At 31.3% G+C, this 20,641-nt stretch overlaps 2 protein-coding genes and 1 long non-coding RNA gene across 3 annotated transcripts; 1 reads left to right on the top strand and 2 right to left on the bottom strand.

Annotated features, from left to right (window-relative positions):
* The first annotated feature begins 1,148 nt into the window (after positions 1-1,148).
* On the top strand, positions 1,149-2,946 carry LOC132750255 (uncharacterized). The gene is made up of 3 exons (XR_009628520.1): positions 1,149-1,198; positions 2,221-2,323; positions 2,586-2,946. It is a non-coding gene; the product is annotated as an uncharacterized LOC132750255 (long non-coding RNA).
* An 8,930-nt stretch (positions 2,947-11,876) lies between these two features.
* Positions 11,877-13,533, bottom strand: LOC132750256 (uncharacterized). The gene is made up of 3 exons (XM_060740198.1): positions 13,180-13,533; positions 12,676-12,790; positions 11,877-12,331 (listed from the first exon to the last, which is right to left on the bottom strand). Exons 1-3 carry the CDS (start codon positions 13,498-13,500, stop codon positions 11,877-11,879), a joined length of 891 nt encoding a protein of 296 aa, XP_060596181.1. The 5' UTR covers positions 13,501-13,533.
* A 4,137-nt stretch (positions 13,534-17,670) lies between these two features.
* On the bottom strand, positions 17,671-20,495 carry LOC132750254 (uncharacterized). The gene is made up of 4 exons (XM_060740197.1): positions 20,381-20,495; positions 19,236-19,489; positions 18,807-18,924; positions 17,671-18,276 (listed from the first exon to the last, which is right to left on the bottom strand). The coding sequence occupies exons 2-4, from the start codon at positions 19,479-19,481 to the stop codon at positions 17,990-17,992; spliced, it is 651 nt and encodes a 216-aa protein (XP_060596180.1). The 5' UTR covers positions 19,482-19,489; positions 20,381-20,495; the 3' UTR covers positions 17,671-17,989.
* Between the last annotated feature and the right edge of the window lie 146 nt (positions 20,496-20,641).

Below are 20,641 nucleotides of genomic sequence, written 5' to 3'. Positions count from 1 at the left end.
TTTGTGTATGTTCATTAAGTACTGAATTTATTGCACTCATTGAATAAAGTATAAATATTATGCTCACCAGCTAGAGGTGGCATAATATAATTTTATTCAACTCGTTGCAATAAATTCAGCATTGAACTTACACTCATTTCAATATCCTCTTTTTAATACATATTAAGCGCACGTCAATAAAAAATTTCAATTTTAAGTGATATGAAAAATAATTTCTGTTGCGCTGTCTTTGTAAATCCAATAACTTTACATCACAACCGGTTTCCTTATTTTCCTCATTTTTTTTTTTACTCTTGACTACTGTTTCAGACCTAAAATAAAATTGCGTTCTTAATACGGGGAAGTCAAAGACAGGGCCCGCTAAGCCAGTCCGGGCTTTGGCTTGCCCGGCTATAGACTACACATGTATATTTAAAAGAAAATCACATAAAAAACAATTTAAAAATATATAAAATTCTATACCTATCAAAGAAATTTTCAGTGTCAGTTCTAGTCGGGCACCGCCATTTACAATGTAACTCAATGATAAATGGCGGGGTATTCTGATAACGGTACAAATCTCGACTTTTCGGTTAAATGATAATCGTCGAGTATTCCGAGTGAAAACGTAAGCGGTGCATGTACCCAGCAAACACCCGACGTTGACCCAACGTTGGATCAACGTTGAATTTTGGTCGCGACGTCGGTGACCTTCATACAACGTCAAATCGACGTTGAATCCCCGACGTCTAACAGACGTTTCATTTTGACGTCGACTCGACGTCGGGTTTTGGTCGGTAATCTGACAATAGGTGGATTTAATTTATGAAACCAATATATATACAAATGAAAGCATAAACAGCGAGAATTTTAAGTTTAAGTTTAGAAAGGGAACATTATATATTTATTTTCTCCATCAAAACAACAGTATCACGTGGGCGGCTTACGTACGATATTCGATAGGTGGCGCTCTGTAAAAGGATAGTCGCAGATCAGTATGAAATATATTTGCTCTATTTTCGTTTAAATAATATCATATCTCCTCGAATTAGTCTAAGAAGTGTTTATATAATTTACAATGAAGTTGTTATCATTTTTGAGAGCTTCATTTTATAGTGATAAATAATTCAGTAAATTCGAATTTGAGACTTATCGGATTTGAAATTCAAAAAACGACGGGTTGACAGACAAAGTTGTGTATTCCAAACGAAAGGAAAAGGTAAGCAAACATTATTTATTGTTTTTCAATGCTAATTTACCGCATGTTTGCATGGATTCCATGGTTATTTGATCATTGAAATGTTTGACTGGTAAAACTTAATGTCACGTGATTTCGCGAGATAAATATTATTGTTTCCACGTAAGAACACTTTATCATTTGCTATAGAACAGTCTGTATAATCGGATCATTTTTCCCACACTATATCGCCATGCCAAATAAATGCACAATCAATGGTAGGAAATAACCTAGCAATTGAAATCAATAAAAAGTTAAATGCAGTACGTAAGACTCTTATTATTCAAATGCTGGTAAATAAAATTTCCTCTTATTTCTTATCAACATGAGTTTCCCTTATAAAAGGGGCCAGTCATTTACACATGTATCAGATGCAGTTTGATTTTGATATCTGTGTAGTTTTTAAACTACTTGTTGTTAATTGAAGTACTTTACCCATACTGTAAGCATACCATGTGTTTCTTATATTATGATAATGATTCATGGCATTTGATACATGTAAATGATACGACTTTGGTAAGATATATCTGAAAGCACATTGTAATTGACTTGCTATCTTTTTATTAATGTAATCAAACAACATATTATCAATCAGAAAACACATTATCATAGTTATAAATCAATAAAAGTAACAGTTTGTTAATAAGCCTGCTTATTAACAAGTTGTATGCTCGTATCATAAAACGTTTTTACACTAAGCCAGTCTGTCCTATATACACTTAGCAGACCAGATCATGCTGGGCAGAGATGATATCTATAAAAATGACAGTAACATGTGAATTTCTTTGATGTTGTATGAGCATTTGTACAAAGTACATTGAATATAAAAAAACAACAATACCAATTTTTGCGGGAGTAGAATTATTTTGGTATTTGTTATATCAGTTTTTCATGCGCTTATGAGTTAACTAAGATTAATAGTAATTTGATTTTGCCTTTTGTATTAGACAAACATCCTTCCACCACATGGTTAAATTCTAAAACGATTATATTTCGTCTTTCAGATTGTGAAAATTATGATAATTCAACATGCGTCAAAAGTTCATGAGGAAGATGAAAATATTTAGAGGAAAAGAAAAATGAAAACCTACCAAGATTTTGTGACAGGTAAATTTCAAAATATTATAGAATAACAGTGATCTTATTACCCTTGATTTTATAATGAAATTCACGAAGCCATTTTTATCAAAATTAATAGATATATACAGTATGTACACGAAACTACATGGTTTAAACTAAATTAAAAATAATAAGTACATGTATCTTTTTAAGTAGTTGGAGAGTTGTGTTAGAATTTCGTTTAGTTATAATGTGTAAAAGTGATTTATTTCTTGCACTTGTAACTGATTATTTTTTTTTTTAATTTCAGAAAGTGTGATGAGATCTCAGGTTGGAGAGTGTAATGATACGCTTAAAGTATGCCCCAGATCGACATAGTGGAGGAGGACGAAAGAAGCTAGAATACTAATGAAGATACATGAACATTGCTATTTATAGTTATAACAAAAAATTCAGAATATTGTTCCATTTAACATTCAGATCTAGATTCAGTTATAAAATACAAAGACAAATATACAATCAGTGAGTTGGATAGATGATTGAAAAATCCCAAACTCAGAGTGATCAGTTCAGTGGTGATATAAGAAAAAACACATGCATGGATGTTTGCTATATAAAATTTCAGTGTTAATATTCAAGAAGGATTTTGTTAATTTTATTTCTAAAACATGCTTAATACATGAAGCGTTATTAAAGTACATACCGTCAAGTTAAATAGTTTCAAAAAATATTATGTAAATCTTGCATTTGTTATAGTACCACATTTCTTGTTTTGTACTTGTGATTCCGAGTATAAAATAAATTGCTAAAATCATAAGAATACTTATTTTTAACCCTATTAAAGAGCTTTAAAATGAAAAAAAATCATATTCCAAAAGTTTTGAATTAGGTTAAATCATGGTCAGAAAATTTGGTCAGATAAGGTTGGCATCTGGTCAGAAAAGGTTGGATTATGGTCAGAAAAAGGTTTGATTATGTCCAAATAATGGTCAGAAAATGTTAGATTATGGTCAGATAATGGTCAGAAAAGGTTGGATTATGGTCAGAAAAGGTTGGATAAAGGTCACTTTATGACGTTGTATAGACGTCGGTTTCTGACGTCTAAAAAACTTTCAAATCCAACCTTCTGCCAACGTTTACCCAACGTCAGGGTCTAACGTCAGTACAACGTTGGTACAACGTCTTTTGTTTGCTGGGTAAAACCGAATGACACCTTTAAAACGGAAAGAATGAAAGGAATTTTTAACGACTTCCCCGTCCATAGGCTTTGCCTAATTTCATATTATTTATATATACTCATATATTGTAATGCCCTAGAAATTTTACCTTTTTTTGTGATTTCACTGGATTTCAGTAGACTGTTTATTTCTACTTTCACTTTCGTTTTGAGAAGATTTTACTGGCGACAAGACAAGATAAATCATGCGGTGTCCTAATGAAACATACAGGACATCAACTTAAATCTACGTATTGTGCCAGCAATTTAATCATTCCTGATTCTGGAAGCTTTTCCCTTAATGTTATTCATTTCCCTTAATGTTATCCGAGGTAGAATCCTGTGTTTTTAATCTGTTTTCGTGACTTCTGTCAAAATAGTTTATTCCTTTATTTTACACTCAAGATTACACAGTTCGATTGTTTATGATGCAGCCTCACTTAATATATAGATATGCCTCATAAATCCATCTGAATTTAATTGTTAGCACTGTATAGATTCTATTTATAAAAATTTGCAATGCATAATTCAATGTCGGCCATGTTGGACTGTTACGTAGAGATTACGTAGTGAATGCAAGGGATAGTTCTTTATTTGATTGCGCATAAAAAGGAACACGTTATCCTAACTATTTTACTTTCGATATTAGCGCACGATAGCTTATAAATATTTCTAAAAATCATTTGTTGAGGCTGTGACAAAAATTAATTTCGGTGCTAGGTTGAAACTATTCTTACAAATAAATCGAAAACGAAAGAAGTACAGTAAATACCAAATAAATTCTACATAATTTTCATACTTTTTGTTGAATTACTCAAATATATATATATATAAATAATCATAATAGTAAATATTTTGCATACATACATTTATATAATCCGAGCACGATAAACAGAAGTTTCTTCATATTTATTTATAGTACGGAACAGTCTACGTTAATACCATATAGGTAAATTAATTGTTGCACATCCTATTGATTGAGCGTTTCTCTGATAATTGTAAAAGTAAGTAACAAATGTCGCACTAGCTCAATCGGTAGAGCGCTAAGAAGGAACTTACTGAATGGTAGGGTAGGTTTAAAACAAAAAGTTTCGTGTTTTTTTTTTTTTTTTTTTTTTTTTTTTTTTCCTCCTGTATGTAAAAACTACATGTACATAATGTGTTGTTATTTTTGATTGATTTATTTATTTATGTACGTCTTTAATCGGAGTATCTTCATCTCATTTATTCCACTTTCTTGCATATCAGACTGGCGTTTCCGTTAGTTTTACTCATGCCGGAAATTTCATCTGGTGTGGGGAGCCAGATGAGTCATGGAAAATTGTTTTTTTTTTAAGGTTAAGAGTTTAAAAAATAATAGAATATGCAAGAAAAAATCTGATATCCGGATCAGAAAATCCGTCCCTCGAATTTCTTTTATATATTATTTTTTATTTCTTATTATAATAAATGTGTGAATATTTTAAAATTTTAAGAGAGACAAAAATACAGTATCTTTAAGTTCGTATGCGTAATCAAATTTTAGTTAGTCAGCAATTAAAAAAGAACTAGTAATTAAGAAAAAAAAAAAGAAAAAAGAATTAAAACTTTAATAAAAAATGATACAGTTTCCACCAGGTTTCGAACCCGACATCTGAATTTATTTACAAATGAGCGATCTTACTAACTATGCTATAGAGTCAAACGAGGGTAATATTTCATAAAAATATAATTTGTATAACTTTTAGCGAGTTATTTGGTTAATCACTTGCAGTTTACCTATGTTTACCTGTGTTAATCTTTTAATGGACTGTGCCTGTCTTTTTAGAACTGATGAAAGTTCTGTTTATCGTGCTCGGACTATAGTGAATAATGATAAAAGCATTTCCCAAATAACATTTCTTTCTTTTGGTGTACATAATCTATATCCGGGTAGACTTAAAAATAAGGACAATAAGATAATGATTACGTCAAAAATTGATTTATAAAGTACAACAACTACTGCATACAAATGTGTGGGAATAATATACATTGTATCGTTAATGTGTGTACATAGTTTAAAACAGCACACCTCTGGATTCGTACATTTTTATGATTTTTTTAAAGTGTTCTATTTTCTAGAGATGTTGTAACGTGTGCTAATAAATTGTTTAAACCTGATATCCACAAAAAAGAAAACGTTTAACAAATGTGCAGAAAAACTTTAGAAGACAATGGGTACACACTATTTATTGGAAATTAAAATAGCATTTGTATTAGATATTAGATAGTTTATTGAGACATGCACAGTTACATTCGTATGTTTTCTTTCAAATATATCAAATAGATAACTTTAAAAGCAAAGGAGAATATATGGTGACTGACAAAGTAACTGAAAAAGCGTATTATATTTATATTTAAAAGTGTATAATCCATACGAAGAATAAAATGTGTGTTAAAAACTGTGTTCATATGTGAAAGAAAAGGGGGGAAAAGAGAAAACTTTCAAAATAGGCTTATATACATGGACATAACCAGTGTTAGCAAGAAATAAAAACATACTAATAATATAACAAATTCTCAAACAATATGTCTGAGAAACAATCTAGAGCAACCGATACCCTGATCTCGTGTTCACTAAGAAAATATCAGGATCAAAATAAAATGATCCTGACTTAAATTTCATTTTTATTATGAAACTAAAATTGATAAATTGATGCTGATTTGCAAAAACACAAACCCTATGTTAGAATAACATCAACATATACTAAAACAAAAATACAAAAATAATTGTATCAAAATAAGGTACATAATATTTGTAACAGATTCAAATTTCAAGTACACACAAATACATTTAATACGATTTTAGACTATAGCAAGTTACGTTAGGAGGATATTATTATACCACAATTGCATGGCTCCCCATGAAAAAGTTAAAATACTTGTATCATAAACTGATCTTTCTATGTGTTATAAGTGTAGCTAAATCTGTGTACAAATGTTAAAACTCATGTACGAGTACGGTCGACGTCCTCCTGCGATAACACGGTTTAGACCACTAACGTGTGTAAGTTGCGAATCAGTTACTCCGTTTTCCAGAATATTTATTCTTATTGTGAAAAATGACGCAAAAATGACGTTGCAACGCTTTTCACTCAAATTCGGCTAATAATAGCACAAATAACGATTTCCGACTTTTTTATGAGTATATTTCTTAATTATCTTTTTCAAATCTTTCTGTTTTAAGTGCCCCAGCTGATCTGTATGCGAAATGTAAATTTTATGTGTTTTTTATGATTTAAGAGTGGCAGCATATAATAAAACATTTAGTTTTTTTCAGGTTCACATGAAAATCCAATAAGCTTTTCACGAAATCATGGGGCAAATATATACCTTGAAGAAAATAACTACACTGCGTCAACTATAATGTTCAATCCATCTTCTACGTTTTATGTTAAAGAGAAGATAACAATAGGTAAAGAGCTTTCATTTCAGTGTGAACCACTTCTAGACCGTGAACCAAGTCGGTTTCACGTCAAGTTTGATGTTTATGAAAGAAGCCCGGAAGGCCTAGAGAAGGAATTTAAATATTTGTTTGACTCTGGTCCGGTTTCTGCCAGTGAGCCACCAACAACTAATTTGGAAACATTTGAAAAAGATGATTGTAAAGGAAAGATACTTGTAACACTGATCAATGAAAGAACAGTTGGTTATAGGGCTGCATCAAGCAAGTACAATGAGCAGACACTAAGTAATGGTAGTGACGGCAGTGTTTGCGTTGTTTTAGAACTGTAAAGGACTACTGTAACAGTAAGCAAACGAAGAGAAACCGGTGTTAGTAATAATACCAACGTTGTAGATTCTGCCGTTAGAGAACCTTCAAACGTTAATGCTGAAAATTCAATTGATCCATTTTTATCGCACCAACAAAGAACTGAATTGAAAAGGTAAGTGAGTCATTATTCTGAGGTTACAGGAGTGAAAACAGTTGATGAGAATACTACAGACAGACGACTTCCTGCCCTTGAATGCGAACATACCCTGCTTCATGAAAAGGTTAATAAAATAACACAGACGTTACAAAACGCTGTTGCGTGTAATACCCTCTCATTGCCGTCGTCATCAGGGAAAGGCGTTATGACTAGGCAAATATCTGCACCAACTAGAATATGCTCATTAGATGACAGACTGATTAATGTGCGTCGAAATTTCACTCACCTGATCAAGGACATGCATTGCGTTCCGTTGTCAGATAAATTGTTCGAAAGGGAGATAATTACAAGAAATGAATACCAAGAAATAACTACCGAGTCCACTCCAGATTCAGGTAATAGAAAGCTGCTTCTAATAATATCAAAAAAGAGAGTTATAAAATCAAAAATGGATGAAATACTTGACGAAACTGAACAAAAACATCTGAAAGATTTGTTTTAGGTTCAACTCTAGTCACAGCTTTTATTACAAAGTCGTGCTCTAGTACATAGCTCCATCTGAAATGGCAGATAATGTTTATCATTTGTTTTAGTTTTGCCCGTTATTTTGTTCTTGTTTTTTATCATTAAGTAACTGATCAGAAAGAGAATTGACTATCTATAATGAGTTTGAAATTTTCTTTCCGGTACTATAATTTCCGTTCTTGTGGCTGGTGAAAACAAAAAATACAGCTTAGTGAACATTTATGTCTTGTTGACATTTACTCACCGTATATTTTCTAATTCTTTCTCAGCTGTCCAATATTTTATATCTTATACATGTATCTGTTCCGCAGTTATATTATAACTGTTTCTTTATTGTTTGATAATTGTTTCGCGACTGTGTTATAGCTGTTGCACCGATATTTTTAATGTTTAGATATCTTTAATGTTCAGTCGCCATTTTATATATTCATCATTTAAATTTAATCCATATCACTCACTGTGAATGATAAAGCTTGTGAATTTAATGTAAAATTCCGTAAATTGGCTTAAGAACAAGAGCGTGGGAAATTTTTTTTTACCCTTAGCTTGCTTGGAAAAATTGTAGTCTGCTAAAAATATCATAAAAAAGATTGTTGTTTTTTTAATTTATAATATTTAATTGTTTCGTTTTGTTCTTTTTGGCATTTTCTCGATTAGTATATCTACGTCACTTAAAATCGCATTAATGACTGTAAACTTATAAACTTGAACATTTTTGTTCGCGTACGCCTGTTTTCCTCGCTTCAATAAGACAGGTACAACATACTATTTTTAGTCAATACAATCGAAAGAAAATTTGTTTGTTTGTGAGTTTTTTTTGTTTGTTTATTTGAAATACTAGTAAATAATGTTGTAGTTGTTGTTGTTGTTCAATATATATGGGAAAATATCCATTTTTTACTGAAATAAAAGATATTATCGAATTTACACATTTGTTATAATGCAACTAGATTTGCATATTTTTGATACATGTATTTGATATCTTTATAACAGCCATTTCATACCTCCTTAAGCAACCTTTGTGCCATTTTGCATAAAATAAATCTGTAATTTGTTACTGTAATAATTGACGACATTAGCAACAGCTTTTGGCTCGTAAATAAATGGCAAAATGTTCTTGATTTTGTATGTACATATGTATCCCCTAAATTTTTTGAATACGTTAATATATCATTTTGCTCCTGATTACAAATAACTTAATGCTGTTAATTTTATACTTAAAGGCTTGGTATGCCACGGAAATGATTTATTCTTATTTCTCAAAAGCTTTGGTGCACTTCTATAGTCTCGAAGAAAAGTTACTCATTGGCCAGTTACCTGAAGCAAAATTTGTTGGAAATTATTATAGTTATAGTGATTTAGTATTTTGTATGGATGTCAAAACATTTTGCTTTGTATATGACAAATAATTTCTCATTTATCGCTACTTTCTTCAGGTTAAAAGAATGTATCATATTATAATAACTCTAAAACCATTATTAATACGTTATAAAATTCATGTTTGCCCTTTCTAAAGAAAACAAAATGTATTAGTTTCTGAGGCATAATGAACTTTTAACAACAGCGCTAGAATTTCTTTTTATGTAAACTTTGAATAGATTATTTTAAGATAGTCTTTGCTTGTAAAATAATAGACTTGAATTATCTAAACCCTTACTATATTTATAGATATGATCTAGTATATCAAAAATGAAGAAATCTACACTGACGTTGAGAAATGGTATCCATGAAAGTTTATATATTTTACAACTTTAGAAATGTTATGATTGTTATTAATAAAAAATGTTTTAAAATAAAATATTCAAACATGATGTCATTGCTTATACTCTTAAACATGACTTTGTTTTGGTTTCGACCCTATGTACTGTGAAATATTATGTATCAAACTATGATACGGGTATTGTACTAGCTATACGGTAAGTAACGTAATATAAAACTAGAGGTATATAATTAACAAACGAAGACAAATGTTAGAGACATAAACTATTTTTTTCTTATTTATTTATTATAGTCTCAGTTATGTACAGTTACATATATTTCAACATAAAAGATAAACATTACATTGTACATAGCCATATTTTAAAATAGAGAAAATTAGAATCCCTAAAGAAAGCCCAACACGGTAACATTGAAAATGTTGCAGGCTCGGTTTGATTGAGCCTGTTCATGGACGGTACTGGAAAGTGCAAGTTACCGTCCACGCCCCCTAGCACCGGCTTAAGCAGAATTCAACATTTAACATGAATTGTTACAATTTCGAATTTTGAAACATCCGCAGATGTGTTCATATGGCGGTTATCATGGAACCTTCAATGCGACACGTAAGTGCCATTCCATGAAAAACGGCATATAAAAAACTTTTTTTAAGTAATGAAAATGATAAACAAGTGAATAATATGTTTATTTATTTTTAAACTGATGTGTAACTTATGATAAGGTTTTGTAACATGTTTATGTTGTACTTGATATGTTTTAGTTTAAACGAAATTTATTTCATTTTGTTTGTGTACAATGTACTTGTCTTATTATATTGAAAAAATGTGTCTTGATTGTTGAAAATTGTCATTTATGTTAACTTCTTTATAATTCATTTATTATTATGTAAGTTAGTGTAATAATTTTACAGTAAATGGACCCAATTGGAATAAGCTTTTAGCTTAATGGGCAATCCTAGGGTTACATAAAACATACTCATTAATTAATCTTATAATTATTTTTGTTGCATTTTATGTGTGTGTTTTTATATATATGCAAGTTGATATATGTGATAACATTGTATGTGTATATGTCTATTCCCTGAAAAAATCGAGACGATGGTCCCTAAGTAAAAAAATGCGTGTGCCCTAAACGAGAAAACAATGGGTGGAACTAAAGAAAATGGAATTTTGAAAGGGTATCAGAGGTTATGAAGCCTGCATATCATACATATTTTACAATTAAAACCATATTCTGTTATGTTATGGGCATATGTATGTGTATATATGAAATATATACACATATATGTGCAAATACAGTACACATTAAAAAAAATCATATTAAAACATCACATAATATCAACTGTAAAATCTGCCAATAGTAACAGCTTTAATAAAAGCTCACTATTAAAAGGTAAAAACTATAGGTTTTCAAAAAAAAAGTGAGCATCTTTATAATATTATTTGTCTAGAGGCTATCTTTGATTACGGAGTGGACTAATTAGCAGAATTTACCTTGTTAATACAGAATGCAACTCAATATAGGTTAAAACATGGCAGTTCATATTTAAACTGATATAAAATACAGTCCAATTTTGTTAAGAGATAAAATATGTCATAACAAGTCAGTTGTGAAGACAATTATTACAATAGACTAACAAGCACATTTCAAAATTATGCCGATCATATCATTTTCAAGACAAATTTGCTTTCATTAAGAAGGGAATATTGCGGCGTATGTTAAGACGTCAAGTCGAGTCACTTTTTAGTAAAAAATATGATTATTAAGTCAATTTGTCTTTAAAATGATTGCCCGTCTTTACGTGTACAACAGAAAATATGAATATGAATTGAAAAGGAAAACTGTTCACGCAAGCTCTGATATAGAGCTTCTTATTGTATTTTTAATGAATTAATCATTTCTACTCCATCAGTATGTTTGATTTAAAGGTCGTCAGTTTGAGTGGAAGCACTTTCAAACTGTGATTGTATCGGAAACAAAAGGCCCAGCAAATGAGGCTCCTCTGCAATTGATAGCACAGTTTCTATTGCTTGCGTCTATTCCGAAGTATTCGAAGAAAACACGAATTTGCACCCCAGATATTGTCTTTCTTCACATATTCGCTTATTTCGTCCAAGTGTCTTCACTTATTAAAGAGTGCTCAAAAAAGTATTCGGCTAATTTATCAGAACGCATGGTCTTCAACAATTCAGTTATGTTCCTGCGTATATCAACTGTTTCGTTGCTTAGCGCCTTTTGTTTTTTATTTCTCAATTCATGGTAGGGGTCCTGGCTCTTTAAGTAAGGACTCGTCTTTATCGTCTACAGAAAATGCATTTGCGTTGCTATCACTGCTATCAAAAGATAAGTTGATTTCTTTATCTGGTTCCAATACTTCTGTCTCATCATTGCTTCCGAGTTCATCGCAAATTCCATTGTAATCAACACCCTTATTTATATTAACGTCAGATACGTTGTTAATCATACCGGTATCTTTGATCTTAAAGTTGAAAATTTTGTCTACATTAAATGTTGATAAACTATTTTCATCTTTCTCACTGTATATTTTGTTACACATATTATCACCTTGAGGATCATTTGCTCTCGTTGAATCTGCAGAATGACTTTCTACTACGTCAGATATATCAGTTAAGCATGTCTCATTTGTAAAACATACGTTCGAGTTCTCCTCGGGAACTTCTTCAAATGTTTGTCTGTAAACATCTTTACCTAAAAAAGTTAACTTAGTTTACATCATCATCAACATCATCATCATCATCACAATCATCATTATCATCATCATCATCATTATCATCATCATCATTATCATCATCATCATAATAATAATCATCATCATCATCAATGTTTTGATTGTAATCAATTAAAGACTTCTTATGCATGTACTTTATCCTTTACATAATGCATACAGAATGCTTTCAACATTGACAATTAATTGTGAATTTGCAGTATGAACCACATCAAACATGAAGGCGACTGATTTGTTTCACAGACAGAGAAATAAACGAGTTACATGTTTGAAAACCATCCAGACAAAGAAAATAATCATAACATACCTTCTTTTGCTATAACAGTTGTAAAACTTCCTGTAAGAAGTAAAAGCTCGATCTGAACTTTCTTCTCAGCGTCCACTTGAATTTCAAATGTTTCGTTGTTGAAGGTAGCCTTTACCTGATTCATAGAACATAATTATTTTAAATAACATATCATTAACATATCATGAATTTATTTTCTATATAATCTTCATTGCGTTTAGTCTCTGAAAAAATGGCAATGTTAGTCGCATGGTGTATACTCATCTTTGATATTGTTCTTTAATTGTTTTAAAATTGTGATCATTAATGAAACTTAAAGTCGCAACTTTTTAAATCTATTTAAATCATTTCAGACAACAAATAAGTATTTCTTTTAAGAAATGGTGAAACATTCAATTTGGTTCGACAGCACGCTATGTGGAGTGGTTTATAATTCTTTTTAGTATGCATATTTTACGTATGCCCAAGTATGCCTTAAATTTATGTACATTTTTTATTTGTAATTACATGCTTATATCTGGATACCTTGTCACCGATTTCTGTCAACTTTATGGATATCTGTACGGTCGATTTGTTTCTGATGTTCAGAAAATAAAGAGGTATTGTAGTAAAGTTGCCGTTTTGTACAGAAATCATACTGGTTCCAGTCCCAATGACATTAATATTTAAATCACCACCTTCCTGCACTGTGCGCCAAAGTTTGGAACCATTCTCGAAAGAAAGAACATCAGGCGAGATAGAAATACTTTCTGATCTAAACGTTCCATCTTCCTCACTAGTGAGTGACAAACAAGACAATGTTCCAGATTCCATATCTACTTTAATGCCAATTCTGTAAATTGTCATAAAAACTTATTGTTTTGCAATCGAAGAGTAAGAATTTCAAAATCTTAGAATTATCTACTTAATAAAAACATTGCAATATTGTTAATAGTTTTAATGTAAAGATGTTGATCTGATGCCAAGATAGAGATGAATTTCTTAAAATCAGAAAACATATTTATAAATTATAATTTCACAACTAATAACTTACTGTAAAGTCATTCTCAACTAACCGTTTTAACTACTTTGACCAAATGAAAATGACGGTTACCTAAGTAAGATAAAATGTGTTGCTAATGTTCATGCCTTTGGGCATCTTTTTCTTTATCAGAGGTTTTGGTGTAGGCTGGAGAAAATTCGATCAGAGACAGTTTGAATCTTACATAAATATGTTTTGTATGATTTTTATTTTCAAGGCTTCCGTATACATGTATTGACTGAGTGAGTCACGCATGACAATACTACGGGATAATAACTTAATACTTGGCATGGCGCCACATTTAAGGTAGACCATGGGTAATGGGCACTAAAAGGAACTGTAAAATTGACAACATAGGACAGTTTTATGTCTTCAAGATCACTGTATGCAAATTTTAAATAAGATCTACGGTTGGTTTATGAGCTATGGATATATTTCTGAACTAAGACTTTGCCATTAGAAGGGCTTATTTTCAGAAATGAGGAAACTTTAAATAATCTATAATACCATCATTATGAAAAGTGTTTTGCTATTGCTCATTGTTAAGAAACAAATAATAACATTCGGGTTACAAATTACACAAGCAAAATGTTTGTTTCTAAACAAAATGTTCCTAATATGTATAAAAATGTAACCCTACCCCACCCACTTTAAACACTAATTTGACCATTTCCCTATATAAAAAGCCATATTCAAAATATCCCTAAAATTTACCACAATAAGGGGCTGTTTTCAAAGTTTCCCTAAATTTTCTCAAAGGTATATTGGTTGATCATGCAAAATATAAAATACTTTTACCATGCAGTTTTTATTTAATTGAACTTTATAAATATCTGGTATCATATTTGTTATAAATTTTGGCATTATATTTAGCAAATAAATACCTACAATAATTATATAATTCAAATCAAACACTTTTTTCTTCCATAAGGGATCAGACCGCCTCCGTGGTCAAGGGGTTAGAGTCGATGACTTTTAATCCAGTTACCTCTCTGGCGTGGGTTCGATCCCCGGGAGATGCTTTGGTAGTTCAGCGCGGAGGAAGGTAGTCTAGGACTGGTTAACTCTCCTGGAACGATGGTTAGGAAACTACCCGCCTATATGACTGAAATACTGTTGGAAAAAGGCGTAAAATGAAACAAACAAACAAATCATAAGGGATCAGACAGATGCATAAATAATGTTAAAAAGAAAAAAAGAAAGAAAAAAAGTTGCCCCTTTTGAGGTTTAAACCCATGCCCCTCAATTTCAATGTAGTTGGCAAGTGATTCTAGCCTATTTGAATACTCTTCAAAGTGGAGGTAATGCATTACCCATGGTCTACCTTAAGCACGATTGAACAAAGCTGATGTTCTTGTAGATAATTGATAACCCCCACATAACATCCGATTTCTGCCCACTTCATGAAAATGGAGTAGGCTAGATGTTGACTTAAATCTATTAATGATAACAAAATGATAAGATCCATCCCCGAAACTATTGTTACAAATAAATCGAATACGAAAGTAGTAAATACCAAATAAGTTCTACATAATTTTCATACTTTTTGTTGAATTACTCAAATATATATATATGAATAATCATAATAGGAAATCGTTGGCATACATACATTTATAGTGATTAATAATAAAAGTATTTTCTAAACAACATTTCTTCCTTTTCGTGTACATAATCTTGATCCGGGTAGACTTAAAAATAAAGACAAGTAATGATTACGTCAAATATTTATTTAATAGTACAAAAACAACTGCTTATAAATATGGACGAATAAATACATTGTATAAACATGTGTGTACAATGGTTAAAGCAGCACACCTCGTACATTTTTATGGATTCTTTTAGTATTAAATACGTATCAATTTATATATTCGACCTGGATAATGTTATTATCAAGCAACTATAAACTCTGAAACTATTAATCATGGGTACATTCCATGCCAAATTTCTTAACAAAATCATTATTCAAACAGAATATAATATACAATGTGCAAAACATGTAAATACTTTGTATAAAAATATAATATCTGTGTCAAACTATTCATAGTTTGTAATGAATCATTCGAATATGTGTTAATGTTAATTCATTCAACTACATTTGTTCATGTATATAATACATACACATGCTTAAACAATAAATAGCGCATATTTTACTCGTGTCAAATTACTCTTAAGTTAAAAATAATTTGGCACGAATATTATCTTAGGTTGATTATACATGTATATAATACATACGTATACTTTAACAATAAGTAGAGCATATTATACTAATAATCAATTATTCAAAGTTTGAATAATTCAATACTAATATAATGTAATGATTGTGCATATCAATATGCATACATGTTTACCCATGTCACATCGATCAATATAAAGTTGATAACTTAAATATGTATTTATTCTAAGCAAATTGTTTGATTTTTAAATGAATACAATACGACTCTTATTGGCTGATATAGACAGAGTAAACATAGCGTCAACAATGAATATGATGTTTTGATATCATAGCGGTGCTGGGGGGTGAGACTCATTAACAGATTCAGAAAAACAAGTGTCTGCAATTTTCAACTTTTTGCTTATATTTTCTTAGCTCTTGGGGAAACTATCCTTTTGATAATTTTAAAACAATTAATGTTGAGTTTGGTAACATATAGATCAAGTTATTTGCACATTATACAAAGTATATATTTAAGCATCCTGTAATAGTGCTATATATCAATTATATTATTTTTTTACTTTTGTTTGTTGGATTTTACTTTTCAACAACAAAGAAGTGATGATATGGAGACTTTTCAGCTCGGGCACTCCTCTGTGCATTATTTCACACACGAACGGGCACCTGAGTAGAACCAGCGACGTTCCGTATTAGCTAGCTGGATAGCTTCCTCACATGAAGAAATTCAAATCCCCCCAGCAGGATTCGAACCCACAACGGTGCTGGGGGCAAGTGGCGTGAAGTCAACTATTTTATCCACTCGGCCACGGACACAGTCATGAACTAGAAATGTGTCGATAGGAAACGGGTGTCCCAACACTCCACTGTTTTGTCAATCTTATGACTCAAGGTCAAATATTTGTTGGGCTACATGTTTTACAATTAGAAAAATATCTTAACTAATTAAAGGGCAAAAACTTTACAAATACAGAATAAATCCACAAGCAAACCCCAAGGTGCATAAGTACACATTCTGACCAACATTCTTGTAAACTTTCAGGCCTGCAGATCCAATACTTTTTTGAGCTATGCATGAACAAGTTGAAAATTGCAAATTTATACTAAGTCACGTGCAATAACTCTAACAAAACTGAAAAAATCTGCATGCAAAACCCCAGGTGCACAACTTCACATGCTGAGCAGCATTCCTGTTATGTTCATGACTCTATGTCAAATACTTTCTGAGCTACGTGCGACACAAGTTGAAAATTGCAAAATTTTACTAAGTCACGGGCAATAACTCTGACAAAACAGAAAAAATCCACAAGCGAAAACACAGGTGCACAACTTAACAAGCTGAGTAACATTCCTGTAAAGTTTCATGAATCTAGGTCAAATACTTTTGAGTAATGTGCAACACAAGTTTGAAATTGTAAATTTTCACTAAGTCAAAGCCAATAACTATACAAATACTAAATAAATTCACACGAAAATACACAGGTGCACAACTACACATGCTGATCAACCTTCCTGTAAAGTTTCAAGAGCGTAGGTCAAATACTTTTTGAGCTACGTACGACAAAAGTCGCAATTTGCAATTGCAATTTTTTTTACCTCATTCACATGCATAAACAGACATAGTCAATGCTTCAAATGACCGAGAAACATCAAGTTCATTTCTAAACTAACAATACATTACATTGATTATATATAAAGTAGAATAAAATTTAATTGTATGTTTCAAATTGTTACCATATCAAGCCTGGTCACCAAAAATGTTAGGTAAACAAATTTGGCATAAATTTGGTATTACAATTACAAAACAAAAGCCTTTACATTTCCTTGGTACGGTTCTTGGTTTCGTTTATGTAACGAAAAAAAACTTTCAAGGACATAAGATTTTTTTAAAGATGGAAATTTCAGTTTGTTTTAAGACTTATTTGAGGATAATATCAATGTATATTGTTATGAAGATTTTTCTATGGACTTCCCATGGCTCTATGGAGTTTACACTTAAGATAGTACATATTTAAATATCACCAAAATTGTACAGATGCCTGATGTGGATAAGAAATAAAATAAATATAAATCATTGAGGGGAAGTATAAATATTAAAACTTGCCAAGATTTCACAGAAATCACTGAATAAATACATAGTATTGTTATTCAATTTCAAAGAATTGGTCGTCTTCATCATTATCAACATCATCAACGCTATCTTCTCTCTTCCTTTTATCTCCTTCAGGTGCACATATGCTTTTAGATGCAGCTGCAATTGCTCCTTCGTCTGTCATATCGGCATGTTCTTCGCCCGGAGATGAAACCTCGACAAATGCCAGAACTGTATCATCAACATCAGCGTCTTCGTCAATATTTGTCCTGGCCACGTCTTGTGTCAAATCTGTACCCGTGTTGGATATTTCAGTTTGTTGATGTAGCAAGACATTTCCTGAAATTTATGACTAAATGACTAAATTGTTAAAATGAGCTTCACGTATATGACTAAATATTCGGCAAAATGCATTCAAAATGATTGGATGCAGTATAAATAAGTTTCGCCAAATGATCTTTTGCCTTCTGTAAGTGCTTTTGTCCTGAATCTTGATCTATGATACTATACTCACAACTATGTATTCTTCGTAATAAAATGGATCTAAGTTTTATACATTTACAGTAATTGGTAAATGTAAAGGACTTTATTTTTATAAAATGGAGAAAAGTATACCCATATATAACGCTCTCAATAATTGACAATACAAAAGATATTCAATAATTTTTAAACGATTCCTTTTGTACTCAACTTTAAAGTTGAAGTAAATGTAGATACCAGGGCTACGGGATACTCGTCAGACGGTTTGCAAAATAACATACATGTCATTTAGTTATAACAACGAAAACTGTTGGTTTTTCAGTCCATGTGTAAGGGATTTTAGATGACCGTATGAATCAGGTACATGTATATGCATATAAAAATCTCACCATTTCCAGCTTTCAAACGAATAGTCAAATTTCCCTGCGTTACTTTGGTAGTGACCATCACATCTTGATCGGGGTCGATTTCCTTATCAGTGACGGTAGTGTAAAAACTTGGTTGAATCTGAATATGAAATGTATAACTTTAATTGCTTTTTAACAAGTAGACGGCTGACCGTGTTAAAAGTGTTTTTCGTCAGTTTATTTTTGAGGGATCTATTTTCGGGTTCCCATTTTGGCATAATTTAATATCCACAGCTTTAAAATAAACTGTCCCGTATGGCAATTCAGTTTTGTTACTTTTATAATTATGACGACCGCCTAATCCAAAAATCAACCTATACTTTTTTTGTTTTCCTTGCTATCGTGGAAGTTTAACTTTCCATAATATAAGAATATACATAAACAATAAATATCCTTTAATAGTGTTCCTACCTTTAGTTTTCTATCTTCTAATGAGAAGGAAACGTTCTCTTTCAGCTTGCTACGAAACTCGATGTCAAAAAGTTTGATTTCTCTACCATTTACAATGGATATATCAATGAATCCGATGCCTTCAATAAAAAGCTTTCGAGAACAATTGTATGGCATCTGAAAAGTTGTCGTGCTATTGACATTGTTGGTCTCTTGTCTGCCACGTCCTGCATTCCCGCTGTTTGAGCCATTTCTTAACACTCCCATATGGACTTCTTTTAAATGAAACGAAAGTACAATATAGAAATTTACTTTTTAAGGAGACATGACACTAAATAAGTCTATAAATTTAAGAATGGTAACAAATAATCAGATCATTTTGTTTCTTTTCCTTCTAATATTTGAGCATTTTTCATTTACTTATAAGTAGGAATTCTTACGCACACATCTAAGCACTATTAGAATACTGACTCAAAAAATTGTTCAGGTTCCTTTTTTAATCATGCATTAAAAAACTGACATTACGTAAATGTTAGTCCGTTGAAGTTTTGGGTCGCATAACGTTCAGCTTGTTTTTTGAATGTCTTTTTAACAATGATAAATAACAATGGAGAGAAGAAAACTTTGGATTTGAAATAGTTAACATCATAATTTATGTTTCCTGTTAAAGGTTGTAGAGATATGTCTGACATAGTATATTTTTCCATATTTGCGCTTACTATATCGTTATGATCATATCTTGTGTCAAGTTAAATAAAAATGCATTTGATATTTAACGTACGCGAATTATGCACAGAATAAAACATTATCTAGCAATATATTCAACAGCTTTTCTGTAGGTATAGCGATTATTTTAGACATGTACCATCTAATGTCTTGGTATTTACAAACATATTTTTGCAATTTGGTGTGTTTTTCATTCAGATACAAATGTATAAACAAATATCAAAGCAGTTACGGACAGGCATCTCTTTACGCTCCAACGCTTTTGTGTCATGTGTGTGTGTAAAACTTAAGTACTTTGCTGACGGAAAATGAATGTATTGTATAAATTATCAAACCATATCATTTACCATCGTTGTTTTTCCGTTTGGATGTTTTGAAAATGAAATAAATATAGATCATCAATTTAATTTCAATTTACTATTAAAAAATGGATACTTTACTGTAATAAGATCTTCTATCTTGTCTGAAAAGAGGGTTTTAGACAAAACACTTGAATCCCACCAGAGACTTTGGAATCATTTATGTGATCGATGAAGCTAATAAGTTAGCTTGCGGTCCACTCGGGTTTTTGCTCGTGACTGAAATAATGCACGGGGGGCCCATGAGTTCTTTACGATGAAAGCTAGGAAAGTGCCAAATGATCCTAACCATTATTGATGTAATTACTAAGCACTGGCACGCCTTACTGTTATATCTGCTTC

Source organism: Ruditapes philippinarum, unplaced genomic scaffold (genome assembly GCF_026571515.1).
Source record: "Ruditapes philippinarum isolate M1 unplaced genomic scaffold, ASM2657151v2 ctg16237_1_1_1_1, whole genome shotgun sequence".
NCBI lineage: Eukaryota > Metazoa > Mollusca > Bivalvia > Venerida > Veneridae > Ruditapes > Ruditapes philippinarum.
The sequence above is the reverse complement of the archived record's forward strand: the minus strand, read 5'-3'. Positions and strand labels throughout refer to the sequence as shown.

Coding starts and splice junctions, on each gene's coding strand:
- LOC132750256 (XM_060740198.1), bottom strand. CDS start 13,500: ATGACAATTTACAGAATTGGCATTAAAGTAGATATGGAATCTGGAACA. Junction 12,791..13,179: donor TGACAGAAATCGGTGACAAG/GTATCCAGATAT, acceptor TCTATGAATCAG/GTAAAGGCTACCTTCAACAA. Junction 12,332..12,675: donor AACTGTTATAGCAAAAGAAG/GTATGTTATGAT, acceptor TAACTTTTTTAG/GTAAAGATGTTTACAGACAA.
- LOC132750254 (XM_060740197.1), bottom strand. CDS start 19,481: ATGGGAGTGTTAAGAAATGGCTCAAACAGCGGGAATGCAGGACGTGGC. Junction 18,925..19,235: donor TAGAAGATAGAAAACTAAAG/GTAGGAACACTA, acceptor TTTCATATTCAG/ATTCAACCAAGTTTTTACAC. Junction 18,277..18,806: donor TCGTTTGAAAGCTGGAAATG/GTGAGATTTTTA, acceptor CATAAATTTCAG/GAAATGTCTTGCTACATCAA.